The sequence below is a fragment of the Clytia hemisphaerica genome, unplaced genomic scaffold (assembly GCF_902728285.1).
Source record: "Clytia hemisphaerica strain Z4C2 unplaced genomic scaffold, Clytia hemisphaerica genome assembly, whole genome shotgun sequence".
In the NCBI taxonomy this organism is placed as follows: domain Eukaryota; kingdom Metazoa; phylum Cnidaria; class Hydrozoa; order Leptothecata; family Clytiidae; genus Clytia; species Clytia hemisphaerica.
The window spans coordinates 221,815-247,854 of NW_027104184.1; the positions used below are offsets into that span (position 1 = coordinate 221,815).

The 26,040-nt window shown below is 35.5% G+C and overlaps 1 protein-coding gene across 2 annotated transcripts in view; it reads left to right on the top strand.

The window, feature by feature from the left end:
• The window catches only part of LOC136814774 (exosome complex component RRP45-like), a 36,104-nt gene that overhangs the window by 7,259 nt on the left and 2,805 nt on the right, over positions 1 to 26,040 (top strand). Inside the window, exons 9-13 of one of the 2 annotated variants that reach the window (XM_067071194.1) lie at positions 23,587 to 23,675; positions 23,901 to 24,037; positions 24,826 to 24,853; positions 25,130 to 25,163; positions 25,776 to 25,881. In XM_067071194.1, coding sequence (XP_066927295.1) covers positions 23,587 to 23,675; positions 23,901 to 24,037; positions 24,826 to 24,853; positions 25,130 to 25,163; positions 25,776 to 25,881 — 394 coding nt within the window. The remainder of the gene's footprint in view (positions 1 to 23,586; positions 23,676 to 23,900; positions 24,038 to 24,825; positions 24,854 to 25,129; positions 25,164 to 25,775; positions 25,882 to 26,040) is intronic. The other variant, XM_067071196.1, reaches the window with a different exon arrangement.

The window sequence follows — 26,040 nt, forward strand, 5'->3', positions numbered from 1 at the left end:
AAAACCAACATTTGAGTTTTTTGTCTCCTCTAAAAAATGGAAGACGAACAATTTTTGATTTGTTTTAATTCGTGCTATGGCATTCCAAAGGCTTATAGTAATTTACGGAATAAAATTCCGCCTTTTAATTTACGGAATTTTATTCCGCAAATTACTAATCTACGGAATACGTTGATATCTCTTGAAGCAATAGAGGTATATTGTTCAAAATTCACACATGTCTTCATAATGGATCAATGCTGCTACATGCCAAATTTGGGAATATGAAACTTACGTAAACCGTAATTACGGCCAATAAAGCATTTAGTGCCGTACTGATTACAAAAATTCCGCAAATTACTAATCTACGGAATTCTTAAATAACTTTCGAACCGTTGAATATCCTATAACGAAATTTGGCACGTATCTTCGTATCCGTCTGCTTCACATAAATTAAATCTCCTACCCGACGTGGGAAGTAGATACGTAAGAAAAACGTAACGTGACATAGTGCAAGAATACAAGTCTGCGTATCTCTGGAACGAATATGTTTTTTAGAGAGGACTTTCATAATATACCTTACGTGTTCACACGAAATTTGGGCTTGTTGGTCAGATTTCTCTTTAAATTATAGCAGTTTTAAGTTTTGGTGGTGAACGGTTATGGGATGACTACGTGATTTTACGTTTTTCTTATGTAACTCCCGTCAACAAGGTACCACAGATCTGATTTTTGGCATGAAGCAGCGTCTTTTAGATACTAACACACGTGCTAAATTTCGTTGCAAGATATATAACGGTTCGAAAGTTATTTTAGAATTCCGTAGATTAGTAATTTGCGGAATTTTATTACGCAGATTAGTAATTTGCGGAATTTCAACGTAACTCTCGATGACGTCATTGTATTGGTCTGAAATTTTTCATGTGAGCTTTGGTCACAAAGAGGCTACTCTGTGCAAATTTTCATGTTGGGAAACATATTCGTTCCAGAGATACGCAGACTTGTATTTTTGCACTACGTCACATTACGTTTTTCTTACGTATCTTCTTCCCACGTAGGGTAGGAGATTTAATTTTTTTAGAGAGGACTTTCATATATACCTTACGTGTTCACACGAAATTTGGGCTTGTTGGTCAGATTTCTCTTTGAATTATAGCAGTTCTAAGTTTTGGTGGTGAACAGTTATAGGATGACCTACATGATTTTACGTTTTTCTTATGTAGCTCCCGTCAACAAAGTACTACAGAGCTGATTTTTGGCATGAAGCAGAGTCTCACGGATACTAAGATACTTGCCAAATTTCGTTTCAAGATATGTAACGGTTCGAAAGTTATTTGAGAATTCCGTAGATTAGTAAATTGCGGAATTTTATTCCGCAGATTAGTAATTTGCGGAATTTCAACGTAACTGCCGATGGCGTCGTTGTATTGGTCTGAAATTTGGCTTGTGATTTTTTATCACAAAGGGGCTTCCCTGTGCAAATTTTCATGTTGCGAGACTTATTAGTTGCGGAAATACGGACACTGGTATTTTTGCACTACATCGAAATACGTTTTTCTTACGTAACTCCTGTCAACAAGGTTCCACAGAGCTGATTTTTGGCATGAAGTAGAGTCTTACTTACTTTTTAAAGAAACGTCTATTGGCACTGTTTAGGGTTACATACCCGCAAATTGACCTAAAGGTCAAATTTTGCACCACTCTTCGGATTGCGCATTTGTTTAATTTCAAAGATAAAATACCTTTAAGGTTTCGAGCTTGGATTGTGTATGGAATGCACTGCACAAATTGCAATTCTTTCTACGTGGGTAAGACCAAAAGACATGTCGCCACCAGATACAAAGAACATTGTAACCCCGAGAAACCCTCCGCGGTTACAACTCACATAATGACTGAAAATCATGATTTTTCCATAGATAATATGAAAGTTTTACATAATAGTAATTATCGGATCGATGAAGAGCTTTATATAAAAGAAACGCTGATCATAAGGGACCTCAAACCGGACTTGAATGAGCATGTCTCTTCATTCCCCCTTGAGCTCTTTTAGGATGTATGCGTTCCTTTGTGAAATTTAACAACTTGTAATTACCTGGTAGTAATTTTTTAATTTTGTGATTTTTTGAATGTTGTAAATTGAAATTCGTTTTGATTTTTTTTTTACTATACTTGTGATCATGGTGCAAAGAAGACACCGAAACGTCAAACATGAATAAAATTAAATTTTTAGTTTTCACTTTTTTTATCAAATTTATCTGGCCCAGCAAGAAATTTTTAGAGTCTTACGGATACTAAGATACGTGCCAAATTTCGTTATAAGATATACAATGGTTCGAAAGTTATTTAAGAATTCCGTAGATTAGTAATTTGCGGTATTTTTGTAATCAGTACGGCACTAAATGCTTTATTGGCCGTAATTACGGTTTACGTAGGTATCATATTCCCAAATTTGGCATGTAGCAGCATTGATCCATTATGAAGACATGTGTGAATTTTGTTATTATTTGCACTGTTTTTGGGGAATGACACGTTTATGCACTCGTTCTAAGCCAATCAGATTGCTCATATTTTTTGCACCATACGATAATTCTAAAAAGAAGACACTTAGTTGAGATTTCTATGCATTTACAATGATTTTTAATTCGCGCATCTTTTTTAGCCCCATTAATTTTCGGGCACTCGGCTACACTTAACTGGGACTAATGTTTATTTCATGTTGATGGAAAGATAGCAACAAGGGCTAATAAAAGTCAACGAACGGACTAACGTAAAAATGAGTTTTAAAAGAAATCTAAGAAGGCAGGAATGACCGAATGTAAATATGATATAGCGCTTAAAAGGACATAAAAGTAGTAAAATGTAAACATTGCGTGAACCACGTGTGATTAAAGAGAACAATTAAAATCACGTGTCCAAAGCAAACTTGTTAAACGATTGAAACAATCAAAATCAGCCATATTTATTTGTCTCGATTTTTTATTTTGACATATTTTGTTTTGATTTTGTATCCCGCTGCATACGGTTTGTTTACAAATTTCGTCAGTACGTTTATGTCCCTTTAATGCCAGATTTGGGCAAATTGAAAAAAACGCCATCAGTGTTTTAAACTCGTTTCCACTACACTATGAATATATCAGGCCTTTCTGATATCTGATATTCCCATGGCGGATTGGCGGCCGCCCACGCTAAAGCTCTAAAGGAGCGGAGCAATTTCCCATCGGAGAGAAATGATAGTCGGCTTTTGATGTGCCGCACCCCCAGTCGGGGTCAACAGCCTTTGCGCGTAAACCTATAAATATTTCGGTTGGACCCGCCAATCCCCGATAACGAGGGCTGGGTTACCAGACCTCCCGCTGCAAAATTCTTGACGTATGTAAACCTTCCAAATGTTGAAAATTTTCCCGACCTTTCAGAGCTTTAGCGTGTCGGATGAAAATTTCACCATCTGGGTGCCAGATAAGCCTTTCTTTCGATTTCAATAGAATCATGAAATGCTAATATATTTAATGAAGCAAGTGTTGATTATCCCAGTGATAAGAATATAGAAGTTAATCGAATTTAGTACTTAAAACTTATTTCCTTTCAAAACAGAAAAGGAGGGGAAACAGTTTTCACCATGAAGTCAAGAATTGCAATAATTGTGCTCTTGCTTACAATTACCACGACTCATTTTAACCAGTTCATTATTGTAGCGGCGCAAGATAACTATCCAATGCCGCTTTCGTCAGAGCCTGATGTAATTATACGTAATAATTGTATGACGACGCAGGTATACAAGACAGAACCAATTTTTATTGGGAACGACTGCTTCTTTATTGAGTACATTGAAGAGATATACATTTGTTGATCGTACTACGGGCACTTCAAGAAGGCAAAAAGAGCGATACTCAAAGAACAAGAGAAGAACTTTAAAGAATATTTATTTATTTGTGTTGTATTTTCTTTCTATGAGCAAATAAATTTCTTTAAATCGACTGCACTTATAGAGTATTTTCACGCTTTCCAACATGTTCCAACGGTGGTGACTTAAGCTCCGGATTATCAAATTTAACATGCAGTGAACATTTAGCATGCAGTGAACAGTGGCAAGAGAAATATTAGACACGGGCTAATAATAACTTACTTTCAATTCTTTGTATATAAGAGCTATTTCATAAGAACAATTTCAGAACAAAACTGAATATTGAAGGAAGGGTTAGATTCTATGCAAGTTAAGGGAAAGTGTCTCAATTTTGTTATTTTCTTAGGATAAGAACAGTCGAGCTTTAAAAAGAAAACTGCTTCTTATAAAAAAAAAGTGTAATTCATCGCTTTGGTAACAGGTATTAGCACATGTATCTACAATCGTGGCTATAACCTGATATCCGGTTACCTTTTACCACCCGCAAGTCCCACCTCTTTCCCTAAAATGATGTTGAAGTTGACGAATTTTTGCACAGTGTTCCTTCCATCAACATTGATATTGGGGGGGGGGGTGTTTCCAGGATTATAGTTTGACCACTTAAATACCTCCAGAACTAAGAGTTATCAGGAACTAAGAGAATAATATCGTTGGAAAGAGGGTTTAAATGTTTGAAGAATCGGCTGAATTCAAGCACAGTGTCCAGTAAAGAAATATTAAAACTAAATTACACTTTTTTTGTTTTGTAGGAACAATTTTATAAGAACTATGAGGCTCAAAATCGCTAAAAAGTAAGAACATTCTAAGAACAATGCTAAGCTTGGAATTACTTATTTCCAAGCAAAGTAATAAAATTATATTTTATTATAAATTCTAATTCAAGGACATTTTTGTCCAAAAAACACCATTAAAAAAGGAAAAACCTTTTTTAAAGCCTGAAATAGCACACATTTGGGGGAATAAACAGAGCAACTTAAATTTGGCGGGAATTTAATTTGGCGGATGACGGAAAAAATTAAATTTGGCGGGAACTTAAAATTTGGAGGATTTGGACCAAATCCGCCAAACTTTCTTCCCACCAAAATTTCTTCCTTTAATGTACTTCGATTTCACCCCATAAATAAGAACAGGTTAAGAACAATTTACTGTTTCCTACATGTTAAAGTGTATTCACTTTTCATATAAAAAATACGGTTTTGTCTTCTTTCCTTTTATTTTAATGTTCTATTTAATTTCTTTTTATTACTTTAATGGGATAAACTTTCGCGGGGATTAAATTTCGTGGATTTCGCGGATTTGGGTGTCATCCGCGAAAATCCGCGAAATTAAGTCCCAATTGAAATTTGGAAGGGCCTCATCCGCGAAATATTTCTAAATAAAACTCAAAATATGTCAGATAAATACTATTTGAATGGTTACTGGCATCAAAGAAGCGCTAATGATGTTTATTTCAACAACCAACATGCATGATTTGGCAGTAAAAGCCACAAAATCGTGAAAATATTGCCACCAAATAGTGCTAACCGCTAACTAGTGCTAACTAATATTTGAATTTCGCGGATAGGCCCAACCGCGAAATTTAATCCCCGCGAAAGTTTATCCCATTAAAGTATTCTACTACCCAGACGATGCTTGTAGACCCAGGATGAGAAATTTCTAATTTCGCTCATTAATTAAATAGGTATTTCCTTCAGGTTTTGCAATGAAAATCACTTTGATAAGACCAGGCGGTAAACCAGAAACATCAGAATAGTGGGGCTGCGTAACAAAATAATCGAGTTTGCGACCGTAGTCAAGGGCCACCCCCGCCCCCTGATATGGCTATCCACCCGAAGGCCCCCACTCTTTTCCTTGGATTGCTCCACTTATTCTTGATCTCTCTCTCTTTAGCATTAAGCAAAGAGATACCAAGTACACACCCCATTTCGATTCTTTTGTTTTCAAGTCAGAAAATTCAGTGAGGATGGGAAAAATAGCAGTTTTGCAGTGAGGATTGGTTTATTTGATTATTTTCAGCGGAGGCAAAAATGAGAGGATAGTTTTCTACCGGGGACGATATTTTGGACAATTTTTCCAGTGGGAAGAACAGAGGTTCCAGTGGGTCTTTGAGAAGGGGTGTCTGCTCAAAAATCTTTTGGTGGTTCCATTGTTATTTGCTTGGAACACTCAACTCTCCTGTCTAGTGAAGACATTTGCTCGTACAATTTGGAAATATTTCACTCGTTCCGGATTTTCCGTATATTTTCCGTATATTGTCGTAAAGTATTTCTCATATTGTACTCGGGGTGTACTCGCAACTGTCCGATAACTATTACGTATTTTTTTACTATCGCCATTTCCTAAATTTTTATTCTTAATATTACGAAATTAAACATACATAGGTTTGAACATTATATTTGAATAACACACATCCATATTCGTCCGTACTAACTTCACTCGTTCTTATGTCCTCATGGCCCATGCATTCTCCAAAATTTCTAAAAGGCCTAGTTCAAATTTTATATCGGTAGTGATTGTCGGTATGTTTGTCGTTGTTCTGGTGTTTCCGACTATAGTGGTGTCCGTCGCTGTGACGAACGTCGTCGGATTTTGCATGGTCTCTTCTGTTGATTTTGTTGGTTGTTGTTGTGTTGTTGGTATTACGACCGTTGTTGGGTTTTGAGTGGAATCGTCTGTTGTGTCTTTGTTTTCAATTTTTACGAGGAAAAGAAAATGGCAAAAAAAATTGACAAAAATTGTTGAGGCGATGCAGTTGTTTTCGGCGGGAGAAAATGAAAAGTATTTTGAGCAGCCGATGGCATTGTCCTCACCAGTTATTAGCCGCCAGGCCCAATGTCAAATATTACTTGACATCGGCATGGAAAGGGCTAGGTAGCTTGTTGGTGGTTGTGCTATCGCTATCGTCGGGGTTTGGCTAACCTCTTTGGTTGTCTTTGTGGGTAGAAGGGTTGTTGGTTGTTGTATTGGCGGCTTAACAGTTTCTGTTATTGCCGTTGGTGTTTCAGAGTTGTTTTGATCACTTCAGTTGTAGTAGCGAGATTATGTATCTGGAATTCTCTATGGCTACGGCTAAAGCGGCGAGGGAAATGACGAGTAAGGCAAGTAATGGCGGGTGAAAGCAAGTTCGATATTTGACGTACGGCATTATGTCGACTTTGCTTATACGGTGTTTTGGTGTTTTTCCCGTACAGAGCAAAGTAGACAACGCAGGACAACGATATGTCGCCTTTGGTGCCGACCCGCATGGGCAGCCCCGCAACCGTAGCCGTAGAATATCTCCGATACATAATCTCGCTAGTGTGTTGTTTTATAAGGCGGCTCTTTAACTGGGACCACCAGCAGGCCTCGCTTAAGTTATTTGATTACATAATCAGTAGAAACACAGTCCTGGCGGAACAACGGTAAGGTGAGCAGGGTGAAGGCTCAAAATGAGATAAGAAAAAATCTCATTTGCTCAAAAGTGGGGAGGCTGAAGTCTCAATGTAATTTTATTTTCTGGAAAACTTTGTATTGCCCTCTATCACACTTTTTGTTACTGGATGCTAATATTAGAGAATTAAAATTAAGTGAGCCAAATGTGTCTTAAACCAGAGCGAATATAAGTCTTAATTACTGCCAAATAGCATGCACAGTAACTAATATCATGAAGGTAATAAAGATGGAGAGTCAATGCCTTTTGTTCTATTCTGATTTATCATCGGAAGCAAACAGCTGTTTGGTTGCTTTGGGAATAAGATGATTAATTTTGGGTATACTCGTAGGAAATATTTAAGATGAATGAAAAGACATTACATTTTTAACAAGTATATTGAAATATAATAGCCTAGTCATGAAAAATTGAAAAAAACTTCACATAATAAGCACAATTCTCCATACTTCTAGGGGGAGCTGCCCATAAAGCCATCGATAGATTTAAAAAAGAATTACGTGTTACGATTAGGAACCTTGTATCGATCATTTTGTCAGAGTATGAAAACCGCTGCCCACCTAGACGTGAAGATTTTAAGATAAGAAACTTTCAATGATAATGTGATGCAACTCTCAATGTTAACAAAATGCCAACCCAAAAATGTGTCCTTATGAAATTAATATACTCTTTTAGTCCTACATCAGTTGAAACTATTTCGAATCGCATTTTAACAAGGATTTTCGGCAAAATTAAGTTTTTCAAAATCAACAAAACAGTCTCTTTCTGTTCTTATAAATTAATAAATTGATGTTTTTTGCTTCCAATGATGGTACATCAAAGAAAAGCCGATTTGAATAGATTTAAAAAAGATTTCAACAACCATTTAGATCATCACCAAGACGTTTTCTCTCCATCTATTTCTTTAATACCTTCATGCTAATATATTGTGATTTTGTGATTTTGAAAATCCGTTAACAATTATGAATTTTGAAATGATTTTATTAATCTGTTTAAAATTCCTTCTGCTTATCCCAGCTGAAAAATCGGGGATCCTCTAGGTTGATACCGACAAACCCCTCCTTGGTAAAATGGTTAAATTTATCCTTTATATTGCTTAAACCTAGCCCCATAGACGGATTATTTGATACCCCTGACAATGTGTCCTTTACTCTCATTATAAAGAGGTATTACTTAGTCCATATTCTTAGTAGGTATATCGGCTAAGTCGAAAGTAAAACTTAATACGATTAAGATGCAGAATATTTATTCGTTCAACAAAATTAAATATCAATACTATATTCCGTCAACGTCTGGTAAGCACATTTTCGACTCTGTTCATCATTTTCGATAGGTCTATTCTTGTCCGTTATTGTCGTTGTCTTGGAGAAAGGCAATAATGATGTCATTACCAAGAAACACCATACCACACAAACTTTAGAAAATGCTTTCATCTTTCATCAGTGTTTATGCTCTTTTTCACAAATTTAGCGAATAAGCTTAGTGACCTTAATATCTATGTGCAACTCGTTTTGATCCTTTTGGCAGGTGTCCCAATTTTTCTTTACTCGAAAAGTTGAGTTATGTTATTACTGTTGATAATTTCTCTTTAAATTAGCCTCTAATTTTGATATTGATGGTGATACGGTCCTTAAGCTCGAACGATTTCGCTGGTCTGAAATTATCAACAACAATAAAGAGAAATAGGAACAGAAGAGAACAATAATGGAACTTCCGCCTTGAATAAAGGCGTGGTTTTAGGAACCGTTTTTAAGATATCATTGTGACTTTTTCAATTTTGATGATAATGTCCACTGCCACCACCATCAATTACAACAAGGTCTTATGACTTGTAATGTAGGTAGTTCTGATCTGTTTTATTAAAATAAGATGTTTTCATGTAGTTTTCACTAAATTACAAGCAATGTTTTAATCTCTGGGTGCCAAGTGAGCCCGTCCCCACAACCGAAACCAAAAATAAAATCTGAAATGGACATTTCCATAGAAACCATTTTGTTGAGATAAGATAACCAACAGTTCTCATAGCCCAAACTATCATTTTAAGATGCAGACTTTTTAATAGGCCATTTCACAGTCGCAAAGCGTAATGGGTAATCAGAACCACTGCGCGCTAATGACGACTTACTATTGGTCCAAAGATTTTAAAAACTTTGAAGATTATTGCGTCTCGCCAACAGAAAGCCGTTATGGAGGCGCAATCAGTCCTGATTACCCATGATTCATTTCGACTGTGAAATGGCCTCTAGAGATTGCTAAAAAGATGTCAATTTTTCAGATACAAAAGACTTATTTCGTAATTCAGTCTTTTTGGCACGGGTCGTAAAAAAGTCGCGGTATTTTACCAACCACCTAACTCGATAAAAATAACTCGATATTTTAAGAACAGTCAGCTCAAGAGGATGTGGTATTTTTGGTACGGACAAATAAAAAGTCGCAGTCGATGAAAAATTAAAGTATTCTTAGGTTAGGATCCCAACACTACCTAAAATTAACATGAAATACATTACATATTATTCTCAATTTTTCGGCTAATTTAATCATGAATCTTGTAAAGTACAGTGGTTGATCCTCAGAATGCAGTTTCGACGTAAATCGTTGATTACAGGTCGCAAAAAAGTGTTAGAAGGATACTTATTATTTAATGAGTTAAAAAAATGCTATATTTTCTCGAGAATTAATATAAATCTTGTCAAAATTTGCCCTTTTTTTAGGAATTTGAAGAGCGATACTTTTTGACTAAGTTTGACGATGGGGCGCGTGATTAGAGCAGGTTATGTTGTAAATATAAAATCACGTTGTATAGGAAGTTTCATATTTATATAAGGAATTCGGAAGAAATCATTCGAAACATATCAGTATTTTGGTATTTGATCCAGAGCCGGTGAATTAACAATAGAATTTTGGGGGCAGTAGATTTTACAAAATTGACGTCAAAAAGATAAACTCGAAAGACAGAAACTTTGATTTTCAATCATTATGATATCTGAATATATATTTTTACACAGTGCAATCAAATAAACTTACTAAATTAACAAAACAAAAAAATTCACGACATTCACGGGACTATCAAAGTTCAATCGCCATTCTTATAAAAAAGCGTGTATTTGATTGTATTTGACTTAAGTTTTTAAGTTCTGTATACCAAAATACCTACATTATACAGACATTATATTCGAACTCAACACAGCCATATTCTGTACAAACTTCACTCGTTCTTGTTTCCTCGCTGCCTTCACATCCTCCAAACATTCTGTGAACAGGTGTCATCGAGGCGATGGTAGTGGGGATGGTCGTTATTGTGTTTGTAGTGTGAGTGTTGTGTTGTGAGCTAGCCGCTGTTGTTTGGGTTGTTGAAGCTGAGGGATGTGTTGTCTTTGGAGACTTTGAAGAGAAATCTGTTGTTCTCATCTTCGGGTTTTCTTGGATGGTTTCAGTTGTCTTGGTGGTTGTAATCGATTGATGAGTGCTTGTCGAGTGTTTCCTTGTAGACATCACGGGTACCGTCGCCGTCGGCAATGTATTTTCCGTTGCCGGTAATGTTATCATTACTGTCGGCCTTTGTCGCATGCGCCATGCCTTGAAGCGTGACCACTTGCTTTTACCGAAGCCCTCGGTTGGTGTTGTTATTATCATCATAATAAAAATGCATTTCCATATTTTCGCTTTCTCCATCATATTGTTTTTTGCAGATTTCACCGTTTTCTTCGTACGATGTTCATCAGAGAATTCATTGACATCGAATAAAGTTGAAGTTTGATTTTCACGTCATGACACTTATATATTTAGTGTTATCACACTTGGATTTTACCAAACGCTAATATAGAAAATTCGATACATTTAAATGATGAATTAGAATTTCCTGAATCCTTATGTCGCTTAATACAGACCAAATATACTCTAGGCGTATTAATTTTTGCGAAGTTGAAAAAAATCGCGAAATTTACGACATTTACTTTCGCGAATTAAATGAAAAGGAATTTTTCGCGGGCATAAATATTTGCCGCGAAGCAGGTATATTTTTAGTAGAAAATTTGAGTTTTCGGTCCATGAAACCAGTGTTTTGATCGTTTAAATGTACTGAACCATAACTTTTACACTAAAGTTTATCCTTGATTTCATCAAAGAGGAAAATTTGAGTAAATTTTCTTTTCAGATTATTTTTCGCAAGCATAAACTTTCGCGAATTGCCATAACAAGAATTTTCGAATTTTGCGAAAAAGGCTAAAATTCGTGAAAATCGCGAAAGCTTCTGCTCGCGAAAGTGAGCCATTGCTGCTGAATAGCGTTACAGGTTGTTGAAATAATAAACCTCGTCTAGCGAAGACTTTGAGCAAAACGGGCGCGACTGAAGAACTTCAGGTTACTCTTATTGAAATGTCTCTTCCCACCCAAACAAATTTCCTGATTTTATGGTATGGTTATTAGTATGATTCAGAGCTTATTCAAAAATCAGGCACTCTAAAAATTGATAAACCCCAATGCACATAATTGACCAAGTTCACTTTTATTTACTAAAATCTTAGGCTGGGATTGTTCTTAACTTGTTATTAGGTTATTGTAAAAATTGATCCTGTGTCTTGCTCTTATTAAATTTGTCTTGCAAAGAAAGCAAAGCGTATAAATATGCAAAAAAATGTGTTTAGGAGGCCTCCTGTAATGCCCAGTTTGAGTTAGAAATCGTCATTTTTGGTCTAACTCGTAAAAATTGGATTGGGATTCATGGTAAAGCAAAAAAAAAAATCAAAAGTGAGTCTTTCCAGCGAGACTTTAAGCTAAGTTTTTGGACCATTTTTGGTCTACCAGTGATCCAAGAACCTCCAAACTTGGCCCTGCTTTACTTGATTCTGTCCTCCAGCGAATTAATTTGAAGTTTTACCACTGGGAATCTTTCTATCACTCAGGCAGGTCCTGACTGCTTTAATTCCTCTAACCTACCCCCCCCCCTCTAACCTACCCCTACCACCGCCTAATCCGCTCTTCCCGCGGCAAGAAAGAGGATACTCTAAGCTATCCAACGAACCATAAAACGAGCTTCTAACTACTTCTAGATCCGGAGATATAAGGCTTTAAAGTTTGAACTAGCGATTTTCTTTTAAAAAATGACCGTGGCACTTAAAGGGTTAAAAGAAGAATCAGTATTTTTTGTCTGTATAAATCTTTCGTTTCTCAAATAACTCCACCGATGTAAAGAACACACTTTTGATGTTTGAGGAATCGATACAAGTTGACAACCAGGGAGTCGACCATACCTGGACGTCAAATCAATGATAGCCCTTTTGGAGTGATATCGATTTGGTCCATTTTCAAAAGATCTTTCGAACATCTTCTTATTTTCGGTGATGGTTTTTGTTTTGGAGAATGGCAACAGTGTCGCGCTAACGAGCCAGAAAAATAGCACGCAAAATATTTTCATCTTTCGCCAGGCTAAGGTGGATTCTCTCCTCTCTTGCTCACAAAATATAGCGAACGAGTTTCTTGGACATTATGACTGTACCACGATTTCTTTCCATCTTTCTTTGAAAGTGTGACAATTTTAGCAGGTGCTTGAAATTTTCTATATTGGCAAGGTTCATTTATTTGTCAATTGTTAGAAGTAACCAACAGTTTATTAAATATTGAAAATGTAATTTTTGTGATTTTTAACCCTTAACCCTAACCCTCTAACTTTGTTCCAAAAAATACACAGTATTCCTCCTGTTTGTTTCTTAGTAGTCCGTTTGGTTGACGGTGCAACCTTTTCTGAGAAACTTGAAAATATAAACAAATAGAAAAAACTTTTCAGGAAGATTATTTATTTTCAAGAGTTCGACAATATATCTGTCTTTATTCTGGCTTTCCTCCTTTTTTGAAAGACTGGAGACGTCAAGAATGGTATAGTTTGACTAGAATTTAGGTGAGAATTCGACCCGCACCAGTAATCCCTCACAAGGTAGTCAAAAAGCAATGTGAAAACCGGCAACAGATGACATGACGTCACAAAACGACATGACAAACCTCATCGTCGGGGGAATCCCTTGGGAGCAGTTGGGTGTGTTTTTCATTACCTTAAGGTGAGAGTCACATGAAGTTTTGAGATTTGGTGAAAAAATTATCGATTTCGAGATTTTGCGCGTTTTATGACCCTATACCCTTTCTGAACACACTCTGAAAATTTTAAGGCCGTAACATTTATATTTCCTGAGATATAAGGTTTTTTCTAGACCCTGATCTAAAATATTTTCCTTAGCAACGAAAAATCATACCCGTTGCTAGGGCCCGATTTCTTAATGGTTGATCTAAACATAGGATCGTGACATACCAAACGAAAGATCTTTTTACGCCCTTTTCGGGCGTCTAAATCAATACCGCCTTTTTTCGCGGGATTTCCTAATATGACCTAATCAAAGATGGTAACCAAAGAAATGATAACATGCGGCTAAATCCTGACAATGCGGATCTGTTTTTCCACTTCCTATCTCTCGATCTCCTTGTCTATTTTCTGACTTTCTGACTTAGTTTCTCATTTCTGACTGAGTTTTCATACCTGTCAATCATTTGTCCATCAATTTCGACCAGTCTAATTTTCGCACCGAGTGGGATTCGAACCACCACCAAAGAAAGACCTTCAGATTCGGAAGCCAGCGCTCTATCCCTTGAGCCAGAAAAAATGCACGCTCGCCACCCTCAACGGGGGAAAAGAAGTAAAAAGGGGGAAAAAAGAAGTTGCGCAATCACGAGCAGAGTGGATTCATTTTAATTAAATGCACCTTTGTTTTGAAGGCGCGAAAGGAGGCAAAATGGTAGCGCGAGAAGGCTTTTCTCTGTGAATGCCGAGGTACGCTATATCATTAAAGAAATCCCAGCGTACCAGAACATATATATCCTCTGTCAAAGAATATATAAATGTCTGGATTTTTGATTGTGGTGTAAAAATTGCCTCAGAGACAGGGTACTTCTTGCCAAATATCTACTTGTGGTTCCCATGTCACATAAAAAAACAACGTATTGGGTTTTTATCTCGGCTATTTGTATTATATTCATGCGTATTACTACTTTGAATACGGTAAATTGGGAGTAAATTAAACTTTTTGAAAACATTTAAGCACTTTGAGACATAGGGAAAAAACATACTAATAACTTGCAACAACAGTTTATGTTTTCTTATAATAATAAATCGAAAGGATAAAACGAAATAACTCAGCAATTGAATTTTGAAAGATTGCTCCACAACAGAGTTATTTTGATATAAGTGAAATATGAGGCAAATCTGGTTTAGATATTTGAGAGAATTCTATATGGTGGGGTGTAAAAAACATCAGAGAAAGAGTTTGTCATTGTATTGTAGGAGTACTATTTTCTAAAACATTAAATAAATGAGAAGAAACATGTTTCTATAAAGTGTTATACCCTAACATACAGAATAAAGTATCCCAAAGAAGAGATTTTTTAGGTTAAAAATCAGTCTAAAAATATTCATGGTAAGTTTTCACGATGACACCTTTTAAGTCAAAATTTTAATATGTCATTTTCTAAGAGTTTATTACAAAGCACAATAGAGTAGGCTACCGGTCCCCAGAGATGTTTCCCTGAATTAGCCGCTCAAGACGGCGGCTTTCCAACAATTCCTACTGAAATTGAATAACAAAAAATATATATTTTAGATTAATTTCATGTGTGATAAAGAATATACGATATAGGATATATTATTGGCACACATTTACCCACAATTGTTTTTAATTATATTATAGTAAATAGTCAAAGTGACAGCGCAGTAGACAGCCGGCTTAAGCAAGAAAATTGACCAAATCCAGTGATTTATCATTTTGGCAATGCCTTTATGAAAAATATACCAATATTTACAAAGTTTCTGCAGAAGCTACATTAAAGTATGCTTGATTGAAGTCTTAGTAAAGGTTTTTTCTGAATGAATATGTGTCTATACTCCATTTTATAAAAACCACAGTTGTCGGGCGGGCACCGGTCAAGCACAAAACAAGGGAAATGGTAAACGGCTAACACCTGCAACGGGCCATAACTTTATGAAAAATGAGTCAATTTCTCCCAAATTTCTGCATAAGCTTTACTGAAGTATAAGCTTAATAAAGTTTCAGTAAAGGTTTCTTCCTACTTGTACATTATTCAAAATGACAATGTCCGTCGGAACAAGCATGATAACTCTAGCCATACTCCACGGTACCAATTCATTCCTTTAGGCCATAACTTTATGAAAATTTAGTCAATATTTTCCAAATTTCTACAGGAACTGTATTGAAGTATACTGAACCTAATTCTAATAAAGGTTTCTTCTAAATAAATCTGTATCCATGATGTAAAATAAAGGTGACGGCCGTCAAAAGCACGGTTAGGATTGTTGAAGTCCAGTTTGGCCTAATACTTCATGAAAAATTGATCAATGTTTCTCAAATTTATACAGGAGCTGTACTGAAGTATGCTGAGTCAAATTCCAAAAGAAGTTTCTTCTACATAAGTCTGTGTCAGAAATGTAAAATCAAAGTAATAGCCGGTACAATCATGAACATTGGCCGTCTCCAGCGGTGCATCATTTTGGGTCATAACTCCTTCAAAAATGGAGCAATCTGTCTCAAATTTCTACAGGAGCTGTAATGAAGTATGCTCAATCGAAATCCAGTTGAGTTTTCTTCTGAATAAAATCGTGTCCATGATGTAAAATCAAAGTGACCAACCAACCAAGTACAAGAAATCAGTTCTGCATCAAACATTCAAATTCCACAGCAAAAGAAAAAAGAACAAAAAAACTCCCAGTAAATTGGGATTAGAGAAACCAACTACTCTATCACAATTTTTAATACTTTTCATGTTCTTATATCGTTGATTTGGTAGTATATTTCATAGAAAATGAAGAAAGAAGAAATTTCAGTCAAAAATTCTGCTTGAAGCTGTGAAGGCTTATCCACTTCGGCAGACATCTTGTTTTGATTTTTTTAACAAATCAGATCACTAGAATTCTCTAATTTTGCCGTGAACCAATCAAAACGCGGGATTTCAAAATAAAGCAATATGATTGGTCAAAATAGAGAAATAGAGAATTCTTTTGTCGGAAAATAGAGAAAATAGAGAATTCCCGTGAAGTGATTGGTTAGAATTCTCTATTTTTCTCTATTTCAACAAAAGGCCTATTGTTCAAATTCTCTATTTTTGATGGAATTCCGAGTGCTTTTCTCTACACCATCGCCGCACAGCAAAATCACGCAATTCATAACATTTAATACCAAACTGGCAAAAGACGGGGGTAATGTTATTATAATATGGGTAAAAGTACCCCTTTTTTAACCGGACTGAAATTCGAGCCGTTACTAGCAACCCTGCGGGGCCCAAGGCGCCGAGTATGCACCCGGCACAGTGACAAGCCGTTACTAGAAACCCTGGCCCTACATTGAAGACGCCAAAAAATAAAAATTTAAAGTTTCCGCATTGTCAGGATTTAGCCGCTTCTTCTAAATGATATTTTTAAAAACATACAAATTTTGGAGGCTGTCAGCCAGTCAGCAGTGATTTTGACTATGAAAACTGCTTTAATTTGGAAATGTTGGATTGACTGATGACATTTTTAGCTCTTTAATGTCATTCTTCTCAACTAAGAAAGCTTGAGCTAGGTGAAACCAAAGACTTGATTCTCAAACTCAACGTTTTCGATATGAACTTAGTTTGACGACACCGAAAAACTTATTAAAGGACGAAGACCAAAGGCATATTCAATGATGTATCTATTTAAAGATCCAAGTGTTAAAGGAATTGAAAGCCTGGAGGCTGGTTTAACAATTGTATGTGATGAATTATTGAAGGTCTGGGGCACTCCCTCTGCCTGCCTGCGCCTCCGCCCTTTGCTTTGGCTGGATTATTTACATTCACGAAGAAATCGTGCACGGCTAGATGTCCAAGTGGATTCTTGTATCACAACAGATCAACTTGAGATTAACCTATAACTGGCAGAATCAGTGAGGAAAATATACTAGGATGATCTATTACATTGAAAATATGGTTTTTGTTGTGAAAACACATGTAAATTTTGACTTAGATCAAGGTTGATGTGGAGTTTGGCGCAAAATTTTAAGGATTGACGCACATCACGTGAAAGTGATAATTTGGAATTTCTGGACTATTTTGATATTTCAAAGCCATTTTTAAAGTATATAAAGTAGAACTATAGTCCATTTTAGTCAAACAGCAAAAGAATTTTGTAAAACGGTCGATTTATTACAGAGAAATAGAGATATATATCTACTTCTGACTTTACGGACCGTTTTCTCAAAATAGGTTTCAGGGGGTTTTCGCACACCTTGGCAACGTTTTCTCAGGATTGACAAGTGCTATGGACTTGAAATTTTCAGTAGAAATTCAATTTGTGGTCTAGAGTGTTATGAATGGATTACATTTTTGAAAAAATACTTTTTAGATTTCTAAATTCAAAAAATGCATTTTTTAGCTTCCAGACCCCCTGGAATTAAATTTCAAAAAAAAATTCCATTCATAACACTCCTTATCCAAATATTAACAAGCTGCAAAAAAAAATTTTCTGATAGGTTTTGTAGATTTTCCTAAAGCGTTGACACAATATTTTCACAGCACATTACCCCCTGGCTGGTTTTACCCCCATCTTGGCTATTTTAAGACTTTTTTTTACATTTTTGAAATCATCTATTGTTAAGTTACCTCTGTAGAAAATTCATTTAAAAATCTCTTCAAGTTTAAAAGTTATACAGGAAAATGTAAAAAATCAACTTTCTCAATTTTTCATGTGACTCCCACCTTAATTCCATTAATTTTCGCGCGCCTTTTGTTTTCGCGCAGAATACATGCGCGTAAATCGTCAAAAACACTAAAAAGAGGATATCTTTTTACTGTTTTTGAAACAAAACTGCAAGATGCGCAAAAATTAAAGAATGCGCGAATAATCTATTTTACGAGCTGCGCGAAAATAAAAGGCGCACGAAAATTAACGGAATTTAGGTATTTCGAATCTCTCAATTTTGGGTGTTTGGTCGATTTTTATTGCTTTAAAGAAATCCGACTTTTTGTCAGCTTGGGAGAAGTGAAAAACGGCCCAATATAGTCGCAAATTTTGGCAATGCTGGTTGTTTTTGCTTTGTTTTTGATAGACTGGTGAATTAGAAATCAATCCCGGTGAATTCTTAGCAATATATTGATTAGCGTGAATATGTACCTGAGGCTGCAAACTGATTTTTTTAGGCTGGCGAATTGAAAATTCTTTCGTGCCTTGTACCGGCGAAATTTGTCGATCGCCGGACCTAAATATGACCCCCTGGCTTTTAAATTTAATCTTCATATCTTGAAGTACTTTTGGGGAAAAAACCCTAGAATCTTCACTAGGTAAACCATTCGTCTATTGAAAAAGAGAAGTCAAGATACACCTTCATTACCCCGTTGATGGTGGCTATATACTAGACTGGAGTTGTTTATTATAATGCGTGTAATACAGTAGTATAGGCGTTATATGATAATACGATAATTGTTACGGGATTAGTTTGTATACTAAAATTTGTTCCCTCCATTACTTTTTGTTTTATTTCTACTATATCTGAATTAGTCGTCTAGCTTGCTAGACTAGCTATATACAGATGTATTTTTATTCGGTAATGCCGCCTTTAAAGTAGGGGGTTTTCGATGCGGGAAGCAGCAAGAATCATGACCTGCATGTAACCTAGTAGGGCTGGATTGGGTTAGGTTAGATTAGGTGTATGTTTCTTTTCTTTAAAGTTGATGTAAAGTAGTACAATGTGTACGAGGCTAATCAATAGCAACAAGGTTATTCAACAAAGGTTATTCTGAGAAGCTTGAAAACACAAACAAAAGGGCTAAACTTTTCAGAAATATTATTTATTTTCAAGAGTTCGACAAAACTGGTGGCCAGGTATCAAGTAGGGTCATAGTGCGGAAAGGGGTCTGACCCCCCCCCCCCTTAACCTTTCAAAATGCGTATTCCCCAAGGATTTTTGCGGACAAAAATAGCTAACAAATATATGTTTGTTTGTTTTTTTTTGTTTTTTTTATATATGATTTGAAAAACTACATTACACTTACGAACATATACTACCTACAAAAACAAACACAGAAAAAATAAATAGCTCCTCCCCCCGCAAGGCACTAAGTGATATCGCCAAGGGCAAGTGTCAAATATCTTTAGAGAGAGAAAGCGAAATAATATAAACTAAGACCAAATAGCAATGCTTAAAAAATAATCTACAATATATATGTAAGCCCCCCTTTTTAAATTATCCCCCTTCCTTGCAATCCCCCCTTTTTTCATGAAAATTTCTGATCCCATTTTTTCATTTTTTCGGAAGGTGTCACCCCCCTTCCTCCCCCCCCCCCCGTTAAGAAAGGGGGATCCTATGCGGGTTGGAATCAGGTTGTAATCAGTTATTTCGACTCCCCTGCAATAGTTTTGGTTTTTATATCATTTTTTCATAGATTTCAATAACATTCCCAATACAATGATACTTTTAAAAATTGATAGCACTGTTTGAAAATGCAAAATTCGTGAATCTTTTCCGTACGCACTTTATGACAAGTGAACTTTCTTTGTTCACTTATCTTTATCAGCGATAATTCTTTTGGACTTCTTTTTTCTAATACGACTCCATTTGATCTGGTATTAGGAGTCGTGGATGGTGCCAGTTTTGATGCTTCAGCTGACGTCGTTGTTGCCAGTGTTGCGTTCTCCTCTTCTACTGTATCGACCCTTGGTGTTGTCTCTGGTGAAAAAGTGTTCAACTGATGATACGGCTTTTTCTTTCCCCAACTACTATGTGGCCATCTATTCGATACTATCCTTTTAGTAGTTGTGTCATCAAAAGAAGGCTTACTCGTGAATGTGTCTTTAGGGAGAAAAGATTCGCCCAGCACTCTCCCTTCACATAGGCTCACATAACAGGTACCAATGACAAGGAATAAAATCACATAAAATTTCGGTGAAAACATTTTAAAAGGAAAGTAAGCCTTCATAGATCTGATACTTTAGATCTAATAAACCCAATACAAACTCATCCACTTTTTTATCCTACCTTCGTAATGACCGGGGTATTGTTTTATCTGAAAAGTGTTATAATTGGCCTAGCTGCTTGAAATACATGATCTATATGTTGTCCATAGTTTTAGTTTAAGATTCGACTCCCCACAAAGATTGCTTTTTTGGATTTTGCGGTTATTCAAACTTCAGTGCGTTTCGTTTCTTTTCCTACGCTAAGTTTTAGCCAAGTCCACGTCAGTACTTCTAAGTTGTTTTAAAAGATTATAGAAAACACAATTGACGTTCAAAAACCTCAGAATTCTTTTGCAAAAAGCCCCTCTTTAAAGCATTTCTGCAAAATTTCAACCTCCTCTAAACGAAAATGTCTCCAATTTCCTCGAGAAAAAAACAAACCCAAAGATCAATCAGGTTAAAAGAAAAAATGGGATAGGAAAATTACATTTCTTTCTTTCGCGGTTGAGAGAATGTTTTGTTCAAAAATTGGCCTATTTTGCCTTAAAAAGACCAACTTTAGAGGTAATTTTTTAAATTCTGCTAATATTTATGTTTCGTGGAATTTGATTTTGCGGATTTATTAAAAAACATTGAAATTACATTCCGCGAAAATTTCTTCCCGCGAAGATTTCTTCCCTTAAGGTAATAGTGAGAGCCACTATGTTCTGAAAGCATCCTTCGTGTGCACAGATTTGTTAAAAGCAAACTAACTTTTTAAAATGATCAATTAGGTCCATAAGATCACAAAAACGAGTGGTGAGAAAATTTTTGACCATTTTGCTGGTCCCCATGTGACGTCATCACTTTTGCTAGTGCTTGAAAATGAAAGTGAAAATTAGAAGCTCATATATGGCTCAAATGTAAGATATTTATCCAAGGATTCCAAAAAATATCACAACATATACCTGAAAATCAATATTTGAGAAGCTATAAAAAATAGCTTAAAAATGACGTCATCGACAATCAAAAAATCGTCAAAATCGAAAAAATTTTGTTTCGTTTGAAAGAGGACCATCTAGTTGACAAAAAGTATTACTCCAAAAAAATCTGAATTAAAAAAATAGTTTGCTTTTAACAGGTCTCTTCGCGCGAAAAACATTGTAGCTCTCACTATAAGCAGATATTCAATAGGTAAAAGTTGGTTATTGAGATTTATTAACACAAGGTGATGTAATATTCACCGAGTTGGATATACATTACCGAGGGTTAATAAATCCAATAACCAACGAAAACCTATTGAATATTATGTTTTATTATATACCTAGAGGCAAATAATATTAGTCCCATAATCGAACGTTCGAATGTTTTTCTTTATTATATTAACGATTTTCATAATTAAAATTAGTTCATGAAATCGACAATAGATTTATTTTAATAAATTTGTTTGATAATGAACAAGAGCGAAAAAAAATCAAACTTTGAAAGAAAACTTTGAAAAAAAATTATATACATGTAGGCAAAAACAGCCGTTGAATAATTCCTGATATACGATGGCTATTATACCAGGGTAGAATTTTTTTCTTCAAAGTTTTAGTAACAATGTAGCGTATATCTGTATGCTTCAACGTCCACACATACATTTCCAAGGCATACTTGCATTTTGACGAGCTTCTTGACCTTGAAACAAAATACTGATGCTGATGGGCGGTGGTGTAAAATATTTGCTTCTTTCAGAGCCTCTGATCGGATATTAAAGCCGTCGGCTGGCGGAAAATGATGTTGGGTTACTATAAAAACCATACAGAACACAACCATTCTTATTTTATTGTTCATCAAAATCATAATTTTTTCAGAGAGACAAGTCGTAATGTGTCTTTACGAACTTGCATAAGCTCAACGACTCTAAAAAAGGTCAAAGGTCTTCTATTAAAAAGCTACTTAGGCTTATGTACAAAAAATATTCACGACTTGAGATATATTTAGGTTTAGCCACTATTATAAATGGTTGCAACTAAAATACAGATTTAAACATTAATAAAAGTTACACTGGAATCGTTTTGATAGGGAAGCAATTTATCAGCCTTTGATAAAGTGAATATGAAAGATCTTTTATATCGCAAAGTCGTACAAATTCAATGGGTCAAGTATATTAAATCAATTAGCAAATTTGACGAGACCAAGCTGCATGAAATACATGCTCTATATATGATCTGATGAGAGAACTCGGGAAAATAAACCCGTTCTTAATTACAAAGTATTTAAATTAGAAAATTCAAAAATAAGTTAGAGTTCAAGTTTTAGCGCTATTGTCAATGAAATTAGTTGGCAAAAGATTTAAGAGCCATTTTTCAAAAAAATTAAAGTCTGTCTCAATATAATTTGCAGTGGGGACAAAAAAAAGGCTATAACTTTTGATAAAATTCGAATTAGATAGAGGTTTTGTGCTTGTTGAAAAGACAAACAGGAGTGGAATATTATCAACAACAAAAAATTCAAAAAAATCGAAAAATGATGATTGAAAATGAAGAAAAAGAAGAAAATCAACTTCTTTAATAATTGTGCTATAATCATCACTTATTGAACGGTGAAAAAGAAAGCGGCTATTATATTTAGATTTTCCCGACATGTTTTCGGACGTGCTATAATTTTAATCATCATTTTCACACGAGTGATTCTTTGATCTTAAAACATCATCAACGTGAAAACATTTTCAAAAAAAATTATTCCATCGAAAGATATAGTCGAAAGTTTATCACTAGTTAACTTCAAAAACCACCAAAAAACAACAAAAAAGAGCCATTTTTTAAGTCAACCAGGGCAAAGTTTTAAGCTGTAATTTTTGACTGAATAAATATTTTTGAATTTTTTTTCGCATTTATGACGTTCTAAGATAGAAGAAATTCTGATATAAAAATGAAGATCATAGGAATAATCTATAGGAAGATAATTTTCTTCTTCGTTTTTCATCTTCATTTTCCTTTGTTTAAAGATTTTTCTTTTTTGCTAATATTCCACTCTGGATTATCTTTTAAACGAGCACAAAACCGTTTTCTAATTCGAATTCTATCAAAAGTTACAGCCTTTTTTCTCTCCAATGCAAATTATGTTGAGACAGACTTTAACATCAGACTTTGCTGAAATTTGGACTAAATTCCAGCTTGATATATCGGTAGCTAACTAAGCAAAAGCCGGAAAAAACTTAAGTTTATACAAAAGAGAGGGTCACAAAGGATATTCGCATTATTATCCTTTTAAATTGAAAACATCATTATAATAAGTGTAATTGCAGTTAGGGACATGGTCAAAATCTTGATCAGGCTCATTCTTCTTTTCCAGCTGTTGAATTGTGGGAATATTGCTGCATTGAAAGCGGAAGAGATCACAGTTGTATTGAAAGAAATCTTGGAAGAAGAGCGAATCAAAAGGTTTGTTGTAGTTTATGCTTGTTGTTTACCAGAGCTGAAGGATATACTGCATACTAACGCACACTTGAATTATCCAATCAGAGAGTTTTTTTACTTGATATTCGTGCAAATTACACGGAACCGGATCCGTGATCTAATTTGAAACCCTTCCATTCGATTTGTCCGTTTGTTTCAGTTTTGTTTTTGCTCCTTTTTTATCGACTCTCCGTTCTATGAAATACATAGGTTGCCGAAGAAGATAGAAAAGAAAGCGGGTTTGAAGACGCCAGCCACACCACGCGAGTTCATCACCAAGACAACGGCCGGACCAACCGAAGTGGAAATGATCACACTATCCTCTGATGAAAACGACACCGCTAGAAGTAAGTCTTTGGAAAAAAAGCTTTTTGAGTTTACAGTAGGGTATAATGGTTGAATTAAATAATCCAGTGCAGACTGATACTTATACGAGTTCTCTGTAAGCATTACCGAATTTATGTATCACATTTTTCATGCAGCGGAGACGGTAAGTTTTTTATTTTTCTAGATCCTGAATGACTAGCGACTGACTGAAGTCGTTTATGATCCGTATAATACAGTAATATTGGTGTTACAAGATAAAGCGATCATCGTAACGGGATAATATCAGTTTATATAATAATATTTGTCCCCTTTTTTTGCTTTACTTGGATTAGTCGTTTAGTATGCTAGACTAGACCAACGACGACGGTAAATCATTACTTTTACCGTCTGGGTCAAAACTGTCCGTTGTTTCAAATCGTTAAGACACTCCTTCATTATCAAAAGGGTAGCAGGACGAGTGAGTTAGAGCACCCGCATTTTTGACTCTTGACTTTTGAAAATTGAGGAAAGTAAAAGCGCTTATTAACCGTCAGAGTCATAGGCTTCTGCTCATCCTCTAGCGAAAAGTTATATCTATAGAGGTCTGCGATTCAGAGTATCGGAGTCAGGATTAAAAGTAAACCTACATGTCGCAAAAAACCAAACATATATAAACTTGCTCCTATTATTTCGGCGACAGTCGGTTGGTATTTCATTGCGATGCTTCCGATTGACTAATAAAGGGGTGGTAAACTTTAACTGTCCGTATGAGCGTATAGTTGCATCAACTCACTCGTTGAATAAAAGTAATGTTTCCTTTTATTTTCAGACCCGATCGCGATTGTTAGCGACGAAAGGTTTGTGTGTGAAACCTTTAATTTAATGGCAATTTAAAGAATTTCTCTAGAATTTCTTCAATATTCTTCATATAACTGGAATTAATTTTGATAACTTGTGAACCACTGAATTTAATAAAAATCTATTCGTTTTCACATTTGAAAAGAATTTAGTGAAAAGTCAAATTATTTTAGACATGGTTGGCCATCAAACCCTTAAATTTATAGTATTTTGTGGATGTACATGCACATATTACGATTCCTTTCTTCAACTTCAATTGATTCTCTTGTCCATAGCGAACCACCCAAAGAACAAGTCACAAATTACCTGGTAAGTCTATTATGAATATGATCATTGCCCTTTATACCTTGGACAAAGCAAAATCTTTGATCGGAGTTTTTTGAAAGTGCTATTCTAATGGTAAAACCTCCAATTAACAGACATTCTAAAAGATTAACACCTGTGATTAGCCATCAATAGGCCATTTCCATCCTAGCCAAAAAAGTTTCCAAAATGCGGACACTCGATTAGCTGACCCTCCAATTAACAAACAAAGTTTTTTACACAAAATCGCCCAAACCCTACTTTTCTAAAAGGCGGACACTTCTAATTAGCGGACACTAACCCTATTCCCCGATGGTATCCTCTAATTGGAGGTTCCGTTCTTGTAGCTTGATCCAGGGTATAAGGTCAATGATTGTGATTCTAATCTTAGAATTATGAAACATGGAGAAAAAGATATATCATAGATACCCCTAAATGCCCAGTTTCTTACTGACACAGACCCTCTTGGACCCGTTAGTTTCATATCCTGAACTATTCGGGAACGAACTATTTCGAGATGTCGAGATGTATAAAAATATCTATCCATGACTTAAATTCAGTTTTTTAAAAGGTAAATGCTGTCAGTTGGACGAACAAAAAATCCTCTTTCTTTTTTAGGGTAAAGGGACAGCATCGTTAGGAGAAGGTGGTGAAAGTGCTTGGGTCATGAGTTCTGGTGGAGAAGAAGAAGATAATGAAGGTGAAGACATGGAACATGGTAGTAGTAAGAAAAGAAAATCTCATTTGAGGGTGAACGTCTTAATGGGGAACTTGGTGTTTCTTTGGGTATATCTGTTTGACCTATATTCATATCTTGATTATATCATACAATTCACGAAAATCTATACCTCTATGTCTAAGTAATCATTAATGTGTTGGACGG